General features: G+C 37.0%; 1 protein-coding gene across 1 annotated transcript in view; it reads left to right on the top strand.

Annotated features, from left to right (window-relative positions):
- The window catches only part of ITFG1 (integrin alpha FG-GAP repeat containing 1), a 281,571-nt gene that overhangs the window by 106,816 nt on the left and 156,689 nt on the right, over positions 1-18,066 (top strand). Inside the window, exon 8 of the mRNA XM_072632138.1 lies at positions 11,288-11,372. Within this exon, the coding sequence (XP_072488239.1) occupies positions 11,288-11,372 (85 nt within the window). The remainder of the gene's footprint in view (positions 1-11,287; positions 11,373-18,066) is intronic.

Here is an 18,066-nt window from a genome sequence, read left to right as displayed (position 1 = left end):
ATTTTCCAGGTCAGCTGTTTTTCCAGTGAGATATTTCACATTGCCTTCTACATTTTAATACTTTTTTATTATTAATATATTGAATATATTTGAATTGAATATATTTTAATTTTATGATTTCTTGATTTCTCATAGAGTCATGTATCACCGATGTAGTTCTGAATCACAAAATATAACAGACTATTCACAGAGAAGGCAAAAGAAAAACATTTATTCAGACACCAGAAAACTAAATCCCAGTACCAACCCAAAATGTATCATAGTAACCAAAAAGTCAGCAGACATTAGAAATGCAGGGGACAATGCCATTCCCAAGTTTCCATCCACCTCCTTGCCCCCTGCCAGGGCCTTGCCACAAGCAAACATTCACAACACTAGCTGTGCCTGCCTGTGTCCTCTCTTCTCTGACCTAACTGCTCTCATCAGCTTCCTCCTAGCAGTGTTCCACCCTTCCTGTTCCACCCATTCAGCAAGATTCTCCCACAATATGTGACTTAGGCTTCCCTGTGATTTAAGTAGGTCAGATGGGCCTTTTATTGGGTGGAAAAGATCTTCAAATTAAGCAAAAATACATTAACAATATATTTGGCCCCAAGATCTTTCTTATCCATTACATAGTTGACCTGTATAATGGGGCAACTGATGTCAACAGAACTTTACAACAAATTAACAGGGATCACACAAAATAAGCACATAAAACAATATCTTAGGGTGGGACTTGAGCACACATACCCCATCATTCCCCTCTTGAATGAAGGGGACCCAAAATCTTGGGGTAAGATGCAAAGGTCTCTTCTTCCATAGCTACTTCCTACTGAATTTGGATGTAGAGCTGTCCCTGCCCCCAAGAGATTCCATTTGAGAGGTCAGTTCTTTATCTGGCATCTGGAACTTGGTCGACACCAAGTCAAGGGGTGACACATCACAGTCATGGACAGGGCATGACATCCAGCTTAAGTGACCTGGCATCTGCAGGTGGAAGGTACTATGCCTGGAAGAGACAAATCTAGCAAACATGTTTAACAGACAAAAAGCCAAAACGAAACAAGAAGACAATAAGCAGAAGGGTAGATATAGGGTTAGCTATGCTTCTGAAGTCCATGAACCCACTATCATAGCCTCATTCATAATAGAATATATGAGTTAAGAGTACAATTTGCTAATCATCTTCTCCTGAATAAACAACAGTTATGATATTATCTTTCCTGTGTGCCATGATTTCCACAGCCTTTGGAACATTGTCTGGCTCCCATTTTACCCATACTTTAGCTCCTAATTTTATTCCATTAGTAAAACCCAACCCTTCAGTTCCTCTGCTAGTTATTTCAGAAGGAGGGTCAGTTTCCACAAGGGGTATTGTTTCACAAGGAATAATAATCACTTGAACTATTCTATCATATTTACAAAACTGTATGGGTTCTTCACCTAAATTTTGGAATGTCACAATAAATTCTCCCTGATAATTAGAATCTATCACTTCAGCCAATACATGTATTCCTCAAGATGCTAAACCTAATTTAGGTAATATCCATCCAAAATGATTTTTACAGATTCTCATACATATTCCAGTAGAGATTTTTCTTATTTCTTTCCCATCCAACCAAAAGTTCTCTAAACAATGTAAATCAATCCTGCTGACCCAGGTGTCCCTGGATACAGTGCTGGAACACCTGGTCTCATACTCCAATACCCAATATTTGGGATCTTATGTGTTTTGTTTTCTAATTTGTAGATTTGAGGTCATCATTCTGGCTAGAGGTATACTTCCTCTCAAAGGTGTATTTTTCAAATTACATAAAGCAGTGAACAAATTATCTTTCCAATGTTGATAAGAATTATTAGAACATAACTTACTTAACTTTTCTTTCAATAATCCATTCATTTTTTCAATTAACCTAGATGCTTGTGGATAATATGGAATATGATATAGCCATTCTATATTGTTTAATACACAATATCTCTTCATTTCATTACCTTTGAAATATGACCCATTGTCACTCTGAATCTGCATTGGGGTTCTATAATATAAACTTATGATATCTAGAGTTTTACAGATATTTTTTTGGGTCACATTCTTACAGGGAGAAGCCACTAGTATACCTGAATAGGTGTCAACACAGATACGTATAAATTTGCATTCTTTATCTTGGCATAAGGGTCCAATATAATCTGTGTGCCAGATTTGGGCTGGTACTTTAACCCTTGCTATCTCTCCAGTTACTACCTGAGGAACAGTTTGTTCCTTTTCCAGTTGACAAATATAACATTCCTCTGCTACTTTTAACAATGAATGAGAGATACTAATATCTCAGTCTTGTGCCCCCTGGTATTTGGCCTTGGCCCCTAAATGGACAGCTGTTTGAAGGATTCATTTTGCTAGTACCAGGTCATAAGATGGTGTCAGAGTAGGGGCAATATGTTGGGTAGCAGTCTTTGCTACTTGGTGAGCATGTGCCCTATACTCACATTCTGGCATAGTGAGGACCACATAAGCATCTACATGAAAAACTGACAAATTAGTAACCAAAGACAGGTCCCATATATCTTCTCCTAATTCTTTGCCCTAGACTTGTTTGGCATGAATTTCCCAATTTTGATTTTTCCACATGGAAAAATTCATGTAGCCAACCCATTAGCTACCACCCATGAATCAGTGAATATATGACACTGCCCTCCTTGTTTTGATAGCTTGATGTACTGCCATAAGTTCAGCATACTGACTACTTTCACCTATCCCAGTACTTTCCAAATCTACCTAGTACATGGGTTATAGGCTACCACTTTCCAGTGTCTTTTCTGGCCCAAATATTTTGCTGTCCCATCAGTAAACCATGCATGTCTCTTGTTCTTCAGTTGATCCATCATATCCCTCATTCCATTTTACCAAGGACTGTATGAACTGTTGCTTTGGTTCAGGAGGTATATCATTTCCCTCAGTATCATTATTTGCAATAGATTCATATAAAACATACACTCCATTTTTGCCTGTTTTAGATCTGTTTTGAATATGCCATTTTAGCCTCTTGCACATGTCCAATTTTGTGAGAAGCTGGAGTACTCATTACCCAGGTCATAATCAGGATTCTAGGTCTTAATATTACCTCATGGCCCAAAGTCAGTTGTTCAGTCTCAGCCAAAGCCCAATATGCAGCTGACAACTGCTTTTCAAAAGCGGTGTATTGAACTCCAGATGAAGGCAAGTTCCTAGACCAAAATTCTAAAGGTACATTTCAGCTTTGTTGTCTTGGCCATAAACTCCAGTTTGCATATTCATCCTGTATAGTCACTTGTAATTGCACCAGGCCACTTTGAATAGGCCATAAATCCATGGCCGATTGTATAGCAGCCTTTACTTCTGCAAAAGCTTTACTCTGCTCAAGTCCCCAATCAAATTATTTTTTTTTCCTAATAATTGTATATAAGTTTTCAAAATTTGTCCTAGGTGCAATATGTGATGTCGCCAATATTCAAATAATCCAATAAACTTTTGGGCCTCTTTCTTCGTGGTGGGGATAAGAAAACCCTGAATCTTTTGTCAGACTTGTGGGAGAATCTCTCACAGCCTCTTATTCCATTGTGTACCCAAAATTTTTACATTTTTAACTGGCCCTTGAATCTTTGCAAGGTTAATTTTCCTTCCTTTGCTTTTCATATGCTCAATTAAAAGGCCAAAGTCTTCTCCACTTCTTTTACATTTTTTCTCTCTATCATAGTATCATCATCTATCAGTAACCTATATGCCAGGTAACTCTACTTCATCTAAATGTTCAGCAACAATCCTATGACAAATAGTGGAGCTATACAGATTTTCTTGTGGCAAGCATGTAAAAGTATATTGTTGGCCCTGCCAAGTGAAAGCAAATTGGTCCCATTGTTTAGAACCTATTGGGATAACAAAGAAAGCATTGGGTAAATCAATAACTGATTACCAAGTCCCATCATATTTCTGGATCCTTTCTATTAAGGTAACAACATCTGGAACAGCAGCGTACAAGGGAAGAGTCATGTTATTCAATTGTCTATAATCCACTATCATCCTCCATGTTCCATCTGACTTTTATACTGACCAGACAGGATTATTTCATCAAGTGGTTGTAGGGATTAACATTCCTGCCTCAACATATTCCTTTGTAGTATTGGTAATCTTATCTTGCCCACCTGGCACATGATAACTGCTTTAAAATAATTACTTCAGAAGGTTCAGGTAAAGTGATTGGGTTCATTTTTATTTTACCCACTAAAACTGTATTATTTCCTATCTTTCTTACTGCAAATTGGTATCTCCTCTCAGGTAAATTTAAAGTCATACTTCTTAATATATCTGTTCCAATGATGTATTCAGGAGTCGGTACAATTACCATGGTATATTCTTTCTTAGGTAATTGTCCAACTTTCATCATTAGTTTGACTTGTTTGATATTCCAGCCCCTCCTAGTCCTCTGTTGGTGCTAGGAGTTCTGTATTTAAACTTATTAGGGTTTCCATATGTAAGGGAGGCCTCTGCCCCAGTATTGATTAATGCCCTAATTACAGATTTGATCCATTTTTCCAATATGTGATCAGATTGATATGTGGTGTGTAATTCCTGTCTGTATATTTCTTTAATCTGAGATGAGGCTTGGCCAATTTCCTATTCTCCCCAAAGGTGTGACAAACTTGGATACAAGGGTTCAAGAGGATTTGTAGGGTCAGTTCCTACTTCTCTATTCCGGATAGTATCAAGACCCTTTTCTTGGTACATTTTGTATAGTTCATTAGCGGGAATACCATCTATGCTTCCAAAATCTACCCCTGCTCACAATAGAGCAGTAAACAATTCTTTTCTTGTCAGTCTATTCTGACTTTGAATCTGCTGACTACTTAATTCTTCTCTCTCGAGGAAATTTATCTTTTCCCATCCCCTAAGTCACTTAACTATGAAATCTTTTCCAGCACCTCTGAAAGAGGGTACCCTATTTCCCCAATTATTAGAGTCACTAGGTGCTTGTATGCAGGAGGAGCCATCTTCACTATTGTATTCCTATGGGAAAGGGGATATCATAGAACATGATCAGCATCTGTGTTTTTTATCATTATGGCAGTCTTCATTACCTCCTCCTTTAACTTTCTCAGACAATCCCTAAGTACATACCACAGTCTATCTCCACTAGGCCACATAGAGTCAGTATGATACTGTTTATTGCATCCTTCTGCACCCAAAGCTAACAGATCAGTCATATTGTTACCTCCTTGTATATTGTAATCTCTAAAATCTTGCTATACAAAAGGATTCTAATACCTATAAGTTTAAAACAAACCATGCCCTCTACCGATACTCCTCTGACCCCTTCAATACTGATTCTCACCATCCAAGATATTGACAATTCTCCCATCCTTTGGGTGAACTAATTCAAAACATCTGTGACCTCCTGTTGCCCTCCTCCCCCCCCCCCCGCCCCCGCCCCATTGCTTCTTCTTGTTTTTTTCCTTTTGCTGGTTTTTGCCTTAGAATTGGGTGTGCTTCTGCCTAAGAAACCTCTCCCTCTAAAACTGTTTCATTTTCTCCCTCTGACTTTGTTACATTTTCCTCTCACACACTCTCCTGGCAGTTGTCACCATGGCAGCTAGGCTGGGTCTGTACAAAGCTTGCTTGCTCTTTTAAAAGAGAGCTGAACATTGAGAATTCCCATGCAAACTATCTAAGTTTTTTTCCATCTGAATTTTTTCCTTCAGTAGCTTGTCTCTGCTTTTATACTTAATACAATAACCTATTAATAAAAGCCATTCTTTCCTACATACCCCTTCCAGTTCTTTCCCTGGTTTTATTGGTATTCCTTGCAAACATCTTTCCAGATCTCTAGGTTCTCCCTCCTGTAACCTCATTTCCCAGTTTTCACAGGATACAATGTTTTTAGCCTATTCCCTTGCTAGGGAGGCATAAGGTAAATCTCCCATCCTAGGATATCTGTTACTTCCTCTAACATCTTTCTGCATCCAAATAGAGATTTTATATCCAGTGATCCTGTTCATGATGCCAAATGTATCACCAAGGCAAAATTCATAGCACCAAAGGCAACTATGAAAATGCCAGCATAGTTCTGAATCACAAAGTATAACAGACTTTCTAAAGAAGACAAAAGAAAAACACTTATTCAGACATCAGAAAGCCAAATCCCAACACCAGAAACCAAAATCCATCATATAGTAACCAAGAAGTCAATACACATTAGCACTGCAGGGGACAATGCCATTCCCAAGCCTACTCTTCTCCCACCCCACCTCATGCCTCCACCCAATGCAGCCTTCCCACAGGCAAACACTCATAACACTAGCTGTGCCTGTCTGTGTCCTCTCTCCTCCACCAGCTTCCTCCACAATCCACCTCCACTTCTCTGCTCCAACCTTCTTGTTCAGCAAGCTCCTCCTACCATATGTGATTTAAGCTTCCACGTTATTTAAGCAGGTAACATGGGCCTATTAATGTCTGGGAAAGATCTTCAAATTAAGCAAAAATACATTAACAATACAAGTCATAAGTTTGCATTTGCTCCATTCTAATTTTTAAGGAATTATTTTCTTCGTTGAACTTTTGGACCTCCTTTGCTATTTGACTCATTCTGCTTTTTAAGGCAGTCTTCTCCTCATTGGCTTTTTGGACGTATTTTGCTTTTTGGGTTAGTCTCTTTTCTAAAGTGTTATTTTCTTCACTATTTTTTGGGTCTCCTTTAGCAAGCTGTTGACTTGTTTTTCATGATTATCTTGCATCACTCTCATTTCTCTTCCCAATTTTTTCCTCTACTTTTCTTCCTTAATTTTCAGAATCTTTTTTTTTTTTTTTGAGGTCTTCCATGCCCTGTGACCAATTCATATTTTTCTTGAAGCTTGGATGTAGAAGCTTTGACTTTGTTCTTTTCTTCTGGTTGTATATTTTGATCTTGTTTGTCACCAAAGTAAGGTTCTATAGTCTGAGGGTTTTTTCCTCTGATTGCTCATTTTCTCAGTCAATTACTTGATTTTTTTTAACACTTTATTAAGGGTGGACTCAGCTTCCAGGATGGAAGGTGTTCTGCCCCAAACTTCAGGGGTTTTGTATAACTGTTTAAAGAGATGCTTCTGGGGACCTGTAAATTTTCAGTTCTTGCACGGTGGTATGATCAAAGGAGAAGTGCTTATTTACTCCTCTCCTGGCCTGTGCTTTGGTCTGTGAGTGAGCACAAGCACCCTTTTCTGTGAGTGAGAATTCCCTCTCTACCACCACAACAAACTCCGCCACACTAGCCCTCCCCCTCGTCTCCCAGGACTGTGACCCAGATCGAAGCACAGGCAAAGTAAAAGAATACTGCCTCAAAGCCATAAAAGAGATCCCTATCATCCCCCTCTAATCAGTAGATCAATCCCCCGACCCTCTGTGGGCTGAGAGCTCTGGAAGCATCCACTGTCAGCGCTGCTGCCCCGGGGCTGGGGTTCTCTCTCACTCAGGTCTGACGGACCTTTCCAACTGACTTTGACATTTGTGGATTGAGAAGTCTGGAAACTGCCACAGCTACCAGTGATTCAGTCCTCTGAGGCCTGCTCCAGGTTTGCTTGAGCCCAGTCTGTGCTGGCATGTTTTGCACTTGACTTTGCTCCTCTCTCAGACTAGTGCAATAGACCTTTCCTGTAGACTTTTCAGATTGTCTTGGGCTAGAAATTTGTTTCATTCTGTCATTTTGTAGGTTCTGCTGCTCTAAAGTTTGTTTAGAGTCATTTTTTACAGGTTTTGGAAGGGTTTGGGGGAGAGTTTTTACTCTACCATCTTGGCTCCTTCCCCCAGTAATTTTTTAATTGGCAAATCTGATGGACTTTGTTCAGTCATCTTCTTTCTCTACCTATGTGCTACATTCTAGATATGTCACTGTTGACCACCCTCACCTCCTGAATATTTCCTGGTTTTCATAACTCTCCTATTTTTCCTCCTACCATTTTACTCACTCCTTTTCAGTCCCTTTTGCTGGTTCATCATCCAAATCATGCTCCCTTTCTGTGACTGTTACCAGGCTCTGTGCTAGGTATCCAGCTTTTCTTTCTCTCTCTCTCTCTCTCTCTCTCTCTCTCTCTCTCTCTCTCTCTCTCTCTCTCTCTCTCTCTCTCTCTCTCTCTCTCTCTCTCTCTCTTTCTCTCTCTCTCCCTCTCTCTCTCTCTCTCTCTCTCTCTCTCTCTCTCTCTCTCTCTCTCTCTCTCTCCTTTCTCTCTCCTCATCAGTTTGTGGTTCTCTATCAGATCCCAGTCTTTCCTCTCAGCTTAATTCCTCCACTGCCAGTTTTATATTACATTTCATATTCACTGCCTTAGAAACATTCCAGGCTCAACAGATCCAAAATTAAACTCAATACCTTTCTCTTCAAACCCACCACCCACCTTCCAAACTTCTACATTTCTCTTCAAGGCATCACCATTTGTTTGGTCTCCCAGGTTTGTAAACTTATGACTATCCTCACCTCCTTATCCTCCCTCACTCCTCACATCCAGTCAGTTGCCAAATCTTGCCATTTCTACCTTCATAACCTTCCTCACACCTGAAGGCTTTCTAGCCACCTAAGTGCCACCTTGGTTAAGAAAGCAGTTGCCAGATCTTGCCTGTGTCCTCCATAATATTTCTGTCATCAATCCTTTCTCTCCACCAATATAACTACTACATTAAGCACAAATCTTATGATTTCACTCCCTTATTCATTAAAGTCTAATGGTTTCCTGTTTTCCCCTGGAATAAAATATTAACTCCTGCGTTTAGCTTATAAAGCCCTTTAGAACATTGCCCAAAGTTATTTTTCTACCCTCCTTGTACCTTGCTCTTCCTCACGCACTTAGCAATACAAACTGATCTCTCTCTTTTTCACCCATGGCATTCCATCTCCTTTCTCTGTGTCTTAATGCTGGTTGTGTCTTAAATGCACTCCTTCCTCACCTGTCATATAGACCATTTCTCTTCCTTTAAGATGCAGCTCAGGCACTAGCTTCTATATCAAACCTTTTCTGATAGTGCGCATTCCCTCCTCCTCCTCAATTACTTTATATTTAACTACAATACTTTGTATTTATTGGTATTTCTTCTGTATAGATGTATGTTCTTTTTATCTCTTCTATTCAAACTAAACTCCTTGAGAGTATTTGTTGCATAAATACACACACATGCGTGTATACACACACACATTCCCATACCTTTACTTGTCACAGAAATTACATGCAGAAGACACTTAACTATTTGCCCCTGAATTGAGATTAATTAGAAATCAAAGCCTAGCACAATCAGTGCTTAATAAATGATGATTCAAAAATGGCTTCTACAGTTTTTTCGACCTTTTTCTATAAGTTTTGGAAAATAGTAGTTGAACTGATTCTTGAAGAGAACCAAGGATTCTAAGAAACATAGAAAGATGAAGGAGTACATTTCTAACATAGAGAACAAAGGCATGGAGATGGGAGATGGAATGTCATTAGCAAGGAGGCCAATTTGTGTAATAAAGCCATAAAGGTAGGATTGGTTCCGGCTATGAATAGCTTAGATGCCAAACAGAGGCATTTATATTTGATTCTGTAAAGAGTTAGAAACCACTGAATTTTATTCTATGATATTATCAGACATGCACTCTATATAAATCCCTTTGGTGGCTTTGTGAAGGATGGATTAGAGTACGGAGAGATTTAAAACAGGGAAAGCCATTAGGAAGTTATGAAGTTCTTGTTAATAGTTGTGGGAAAAGGTAATTAAGAACTGAACTGGGATACTGGCTCTGTGAATGAAGAGGAGGGGTCAGATGCAATATCTGACAACTATTCACATATGTTCTCTTGATGTTATAGCTTACTTGATTCATATGCCAAGCTTTTTTTAAACTTGTTTTTTCCCTCTTTCTTGTTGTATTATGAGTCATTACTGCTCATAACATTTTACCATTTTTCTCCATAATATTTTACAGACTCATTTATAGTCTAAGATGATTTTGCCTTTAGCTTCCATATTTGTCCACTGGCTAGAAGACTTGGTGTTTAGTGACTGAGGTTTCTAGGACTTTTGATAATTTCTCTTGCTTGCAACTGATTTTTATACATTAAACCTATTAACAGATACTGATACATATTAACAGGTATATGGGTGCATATTTGTTCTTTTATTAATTTTCCCCCTTTAAGGAGAATCATTTACTCGTTTAAATATATCAGTTTAGAGTTGCCTTAATTGCATACTATATCTTCTCATCATTAATTTTTTTCTAATTTGCTCCTGTTTTTAATCTTTTTTTTTTGTCAAGCCAATGGAAAATTACTCCATCAGTAATTAGTTGTTTCTTGTTTGTTAAAATATAGTCATTTATTGTAATATTCTTAAGTGTTCGTTGTATCTACCACCACTTAACTTTTATCAAAGCAAGTGCTCATTCTATATGAATATGAGGCTACCGTAGAGTCTGTGAGTCTTTTCCTTTTCTCTTTTCTTATTCCTGAACTATATTCCTAAATATTTTTCACTTTCCTTTGCCTTGCCTACCTTTATATTGATGTAGTTGAGTTATTGAAGTATATGCTGTTTTCATTGGAAGGTCTTTTCAGATTTTTCTTAAAATGTGTCAGTCTCTTCATACTATATAAGAAGTAAAAGGCTCACATACTGATAATATTCATGATGATTCTTTGGAAAATGCTTATGCCTGGCACTGCAATTACAAGATGACTAAATGCCCCATGAAATGATGTTTCTTGTGACTTTTGGTTATACTTAGCCAATTACTTTATTTACCCCTACAAGGAGAACCCACAAGCTATCTGTCTTCATTTATAGCTAGAATATCTAGACTAATGCAGTTCTCTTCTTACAATAATATGTCCACTTGTTGGTCCTTAGACAAGGATCTTACATTTTAAGTACTCAAAGCTGACTTAATGAGTGTAAACAGTTCTAAAACTGTATGACTCTTGACACCATCCACCACTCTCCTGCCATTCTGCCAACATCCCTGTAGAAGATGAAGGGCCACCCCACACTAAGGATGATAGATTATCATGAGTAGAGAATTCATCACCAAGTAGCATTCTGCTAGTAATGAACTTCCCCATACTTGCTAGACTGAGCCTCAAAAAAATATTTTAATCTGTTACTGAGATGATACTTGAAACTTTTCCAACATGATACAACCTTCCAAGCTTTGTCCTCTTCTGAGATGGACTTGTAGGACCCAGGATCACTTTCATGAGACTTCAGAGTAGCATTTTTATTTCTATTTTCAGGAATGACTCATAGCATTTCTAACATAGCTATATCTGTGTTTAACAGGATGGAAATTTTTCTTCTGCCAGTTACATAATTCAGAAACCCCAAAACATGAAGCTGGTTGGTCAATCAGCATTTGCAGACTTCGGTAAGGATGATTATTTGCTTGAATCCCTCTCCCTTCCCCACCTTTAGGAAGTATAAGATCTTTTCCAATTCCGTTTAGTAAAATCTGGTTACTTTTCCTGGGTATTGGAAAATGTCAACAATGTCTCTAGGCCCTCAAGTTTAGACTATGGCCTGAGTTTCAACAGTTTTATATTCTATTCACATGAAGCTTCACATAGATTGTTCCTACATGATGTATGTTTCTGTTATACAACTACTTTTTAATAAAAAATAACAATGGGGATTATTTTTCTTATAAATCCATGAAATAGACCGACAGTATGCTGTAATAGGGCACTGGAGTCATCATGTGTTTAAATCCTACCTTAGATATTTACTAGTTTGAGGACTCTGGGCAAAGTCATTTAATCTTTCTCAGTATCTTCATTTGCCACAAATTAGGCAATTGGACTTGATATCCTCTAAAATTCCTTTAAATTATAAATTTATAACCCTATGAACTAGGCATATTTACTATATATTTAAAAGAGATTCTTAACCAGGATGTATGTATGTATGGGTGTGTATACAAATGTTTATATATACATACAAAAATGTCTATTAAAATGGATATAAAAAAGTAAATTTGAAGTATATCATGAGTTTCCCTTATTTTTAGGTGTATATCATGGGTTTCTCTTATTTTTAGGTTTTTTTTCCAGTGTATAATAATTTTATAGTCTGATGAAAAATATTTGTGTTTCCAAACGTTGATTTATTAAAAGGGCATTTCATAATGTTTAAGGGTTCAAAATATTGAAGATTGGCCAAACTTCTTCCCCAAAGAAATGCTGATTAGAGCAGTAATATTTGTGTGTTTTCATTTGCATAAGACCATGTTAAATACAAACTAGATAGACACAATTCCAATTGAACAGTTCATGAAGGTAATAAATCATACATCTAAATCTAGAAATTTAGATCTCAGAAATCATTTATCCCGTATTTCATCTATTAGGAAATAGGTATAGAGGTGTAATATTACTTGCCCAGAGTCACACAGTTAGCAAATGATAGAACTGAGTTTTAAACCCCAGTTCTCTGGCTCCATATCCAGCTTGCTTTCCCTTGTGCAGCATATTGCATCCCTGTTTTTAAACTGTTCCAAAAATTAAAGGAAATATAACCTCAAATAATGTTCCCTCTTGTGTGAGCTTTAGGTTCAGTTTTATTTACAAGGTCCCAGTTTGGTTAGGAACATTCAAAAATTCTTATAACCATTTGGCAATCTGTTGTGGGTAACATAGAAAGAATTTCCAAATTGGGTACTACAAGTAAATAATGAACATCTGAAGTCCCTACCAATCCTGCATTTCTTCAACTCTCCTTTTCCAGACCACTTACTATTATAATCATGGATAAATTGAAAGTTTCATTATCATTTAATAGTACTGCATTCTTCATGAAGTAGCCTAAGGGTAATAGTTTAAATATTAAAGAATGTTTATTGATTTCACTGAAGCCTCTAATTGTTTGTAAACTGTTTATATCAATATCACATTTATTTTCTGTAGCACATCCAAACATCTCTGTATTTATTCATTCTTTTGTTTTATAGTCCAAGTATTATATCTACACAAATATAATCCTTAAGTATTTTGTTGTTCTCTCCCCCAAGAGGTTTTTTTTTAATTCTGTCAGTCCCATAATTCTAAAGTTGAACATCTTCAGAAACCAAAATAATTTTGGATAAAAGGTCCGGTTAAAATCCTTTTCTGTTCCCTATCACTTTATGAATCAAAAGTAAAAACTCCTCTGTTTTACTATTTAAAGCCCTTCACCAGTGACCCCAACTTACGTTTACTCCATTATTATTCACATTATTATACATAAATATGTGTATATATGTATATATATATATACGTGTATAAATTTTTTATCTACAGGATTATAGATATAGACACAAACATGGGGGTAGCTAAAAGGGACCTCAGAAATCATTTGGCTCATTCCCCACATTTTATTGATTAGGAAACAGGTTTAGAAGTGTCATATAACTTGCACAGACTCACACAAGTCATTGATAGAGCTGAGATTTAAGCCTATGTACTCTGGTTCCAGATTCAGCATTCTTTCCCTTGTGCAGCATGCTGCATCCCTATTTTTAAGCATTCCAGAAATCAAAGGAAATTCAAACTCATGACTATAGTATTGTTCCTTGAACTCCCAATTATGGATTTCCTACTAGAAACCAAAAATCTTTGCCTTTTCTATGATTTTATATACATATATTTTTCCACCCTCAAGTATCGCCGTTTTATTTTCCTGATGCTTTAACCTCTACAGTGACAGCATATAGCTCTGCATCTAATAGTTTGCCTCTGAGTGAGAACCCACTGTCATTATGGTTATTTTTAATAAAGGGACTCAAATTTCTGAGGTTCAAGGAGTAGTCTCTTACAGAGATCTTGAATCTATTTATGCTTTTTCTGGAACTTATTCACCTGCCTCACATATTTCATCTGAATCACCTCCCAGATACAAAGAGAACGATACTGTGTATGTTGACTATCCCACCTATTCTGCCTCTTTTCCTTCATCATCTTAGCCTTACCCACTCTGAACTGTGACCGAAGAGTTCATTTTCCCTATGACCTTGTTTGTGTCTGGCCACACATTTATTTAATTTCTTTTTATAATAGAAATCAATAACCAAAAGTTTCATATATACTTCATTCCAGCCAAACTGACCTTCATATGCTTCCTCATACATGATGCTACATCTCTTATGTCTATGCCTTTGCATTGATCTTTCTCCATTCCTGGAATTCACCCCTTCCTCCCAGTTACTTCTTAGAATACCTAGTTTCCTTCAAGGTTTTGCTCCAGTTCCAATATCTTTATGAAGTCTATCCTGATATTCCCATCTACTAACACCTTCTCCCTCAAAATACCTTGTATGTGTGTGTGTGTGTGTGTGTGTGTGTGTGTGTGTGTGTGTGTAGACAGATGGATGGATAGATAGATAGAAAGATAGATGGCACAAAGTGTCCTTGGCAGAATAAGGTCTCCTGACTCATTAACCTACATTTGATAAAGAATCAGAAGACCAGACCAGCTCTATTTTTATCTACCCATCACACTCAATAAATCAACATTTATTCACTGCTTATTAAGGGCACCATGCTTAGAGCTGGGGAGAAAAATACAGCAGAGGTAGACCCTGTACACATGGAGCTTACCTTCTTTTGTGGGGACCAAAATGTACATATATATACCCACATATATTATAATATATAATTAAAATATATACATAATAATCTAGGGGATGAGGGTATGTGAAACTATCAACAGGGAAGGAGTAAGTGGGCAGTCAGGAAAGGTCCTATGTTAAGGGGAGCATTTAAGCTGAGCTTTGTGGTGAACTAAAGAAATGTAAATGTTTAGAGATAAGAATGGTCTGCATATTACATACAGGGAATAGCCAAGAAGTCATTTTGGCTGGATCATAGAATATATGGAGAAAATGGGTAATAAACCTAGAAAAGTAACCAGGAACCTGATTGTGAAGGGCTTTGAATACCACACAGCGAAGATTCTTTTGATGTTAGAATTAGTAGGGAGCCACTAGAGTCTTCTTGAGCAAAATAGTGACTTGGTCAGTCCTGTGCATTAGTGTTATCACTTTGGCAGCTATGTGCAGGATGGATTTGAGTGGGAATTAGAGACAGGGATTTTGACATATATGATCATAGCATTTCAGAATTGGAATGGATCTCAGAAATCATCTAGTCCAACCCTATATGTGAGAAGGAATTACCCTATATAGTATCCCTTCCAAGTGATCATTTAGCATCTGCTTTATTAGCCAGCATTTATATAAGACTTTAAGGTTTGCAAAAAGCTTTGCATACATTTCCTCACATTTGGTCCTCACAACAACCCTATGAGCTGGGTACTGTTCTTATCCCTTCTTCACAGAAAAAAAAGAAACTGAGACAAACCAAGGTTAAATGACTTGCCCAGGGTCGCCCTGCTAGTAAGTATGTAGGGTGAAATTTGAATTCAAGCCTTCCTGACTCTAGCACTCTATTGACTTCACCACCAAGTTATCTCTAAGGTTACTTTAAGACTTTTAATAACAGGAAACTTGCTTCTCTTTGAGATACTGCATTCATCTTCTGGACAGATCTAATATAGGGAGGTTTTCTTAATATCCCAGTATTATTCTTGTATAGCATAGTTTTGAATTCTCTCAGTAATTAATCCTGGTTACCTTCTTTTAGACAAATTCTAGCTTGTCATTATACTTATTAAAATGCAGTGTCTAGAATTGAACACATCACTCCTTAACGTAGTTCAACCAAAGCAAGGGTCAATGAAACTGCAGCGCTCAGTTTATCCTAAAACCATGGCATCTAGTTGGCTCATTTGCAGTCCACTAAAACTCCCAGTCCTTTTTTACGCCATACAGATTTAACAATGTCTTTCCCATCCTGTGCTTACGTTGTTAATTTTTTTAACCCTAGTTTTAGACTTTGCATTTGTCACTATTACATTTCATTTTATTCGTTCCAATCCTTCGTACTAGCCTATTGAGGGTTTTTTTTTTTAATCTTAGTTGTGTGATCCAAGGTATTAGCTGTTTTTTGCACACATCCACAGACTTGATTATCATGCCATTTAAACCCTCAGCCAAGTCATTAATAAAAATGTTGAAAAGTACAAGGCCAAGGAAAGCCCTGTGTCTCCACTATAGATTTTCTTTGAGCTTGATATTGGTCTATTAATCATTAATCACTTCTTCATTCATCCATTTCTGAATATACCTCGCTATCTCATCATGCAATCCACATATCTCCATCTTGTCCACAAGGATAATGTCTGGAACTGAAAATAACTGGCAAAATTTAGCATATGAAAAATGCAAGATTCCTCTGGAGTCCCAAGGTCATTCCTTGATCAAAGAAGAAAATGAAGTTATTATGACTTGATTTCTTGGTTAATTCTGGCATTTACTGATCATTATTTTCCTTTATAAGTACTCAGAAAGCATTCCTTTAATAATGTATACTAGAATTTTGCCTGGAATATCCAAGTTCACTGACTATAGTTTGAAAAATCATAAATTTTAAAGTTGAAAGATACCGTAGCTTCCATCTAGTTCAACCCATACATCTTTACTCACTTTGGAGTACCATACTTACCAGTTTACCATTAAGGACCCATTACCCAAAACTCAAAACCTCTTAAAGAGATCCTTACTTTTCCTATCTTGCACAGTTACTGATACACACATCTCACTGTATATGAGAAGGAATTACTTTGGAGTTCATTTGTGATCACCTGGGAAAGTTCTGAAGGATACTAAAAAAATTATAAGCAATGTTTAAACTAAATCACTTTGCCATTTAAGAATTTGTCAGTAGTTTAACCTGTATTTAGTTGTTTTTTGCCTCAGAGCATGGTAAAGACTTAACTTATGTGGGTAGTAACATTTTAACAAATTTCAACTAGCATATTAGTACTTTTCCATGTGCTGTATGAGTAAAAGCAAATGGTAAAAAAGAAAAATCACTATTTGTTTTCTTTATACAAGCATGCTCATTTTCTAATCATGTTTATAAGAATCTTGGTGCATTTCTCATACTGAACAAATACTTGTCCATGAAATCTGTTAGTCTTTTGTATCTCTTATCACCTGACACTAAATCTGTCCATTCTCCGGGCCAGGACTCTCTTCATGCAGAGTCCAGAAAGTGCTCCAGTTATGATCTAGTCATGTATTTAGAGCAAAAGATAAACAGTAGATAGCCAAAGTGTTTAATTAGTACCCACAAAATGCAAAAAGAGTAAAAGAAGGACTATGGGATCTTGGGGAGAGCCTCTGGAAGATTTACAGGAGAATCTAGACAACAATCATGCAAGTTGAGAAGGTGTGAGCTGTACCTATTTCAGGAATAACCACATTCATAATACCAGTGCTCTGCTGTGGTAGGGAATCGTGAGTATTTGTCTAGAACAAAAGTTCTTAACCTGAGGTCAGTGAACATTGTTTTCAATTTTATTAAAAAATTTAGTGTAATTGGTTTCTTTTGTAACCTTCAGTATTACATTTTTTGCATTTAAAAGACATTCTCAGAAGAGATCTGTAAGCTTTATCAAACTGCCAAAGGAGTCTGTGGCACAAAAAAAGGTTAAGAACAACCCTTACTCTAAACAGTGTATCAATAGAATATTTTAAAAGAGGAAAACAATCATGTGGAACAACTGTTTATTTCATCTATGCAAAGCCAATTAATCATTTTGACTGATTCTTTTCACTAATTATCTTTTGTGTTTGTGTTTAAACTCAGCTGATGAATAGTTATCTGATAACATACTGATACCATCTGTGGCAGGAGCAATGTTCTAAACCCACCTTCCTTGCAAGTTAGAATAATTTTTCCTTAAAAGGTATGGAGACATTCCTTGAGATTTGATTGGCTCAGACTCTTGACATCTTGACATCTTTTCATCATCACCTAAGTACTAAGTAGCCATGTAGAATGTGATCTGGATAAAAATTCAGCAAAAGATACTGACAAGGAGCAGTCAGATAGGTAGGTGAACCGGAAGAGTACAGTGTCCCGAAAACCAAGAGAGAAGACAGTGTCAGTGATCAACAGTGTCAGTGGATTCATATAGGTCAAGAAGAATGAGGATTGAGACAGGCCATTGAATTTGGCAATTAA

This window comes from Notamacropus eugenii, chromosome 1, assembly GCF_028372415.1.
Source record: "Notamacropus eugenii isolate mMacEug1 chromosome 1, mMacEug1.pri_v2, whole genome shotgun sequence".
Taxonomy (NCBI): Eukaryota; Metazoa; Chordata; class Mammalia; order Diprotodontia; family Macropodidae; genus Notamacropus; species Notamacropus eugenii.
This window is presented reverse-complemented; position numbering and strand designations above follow the sequence as displayed.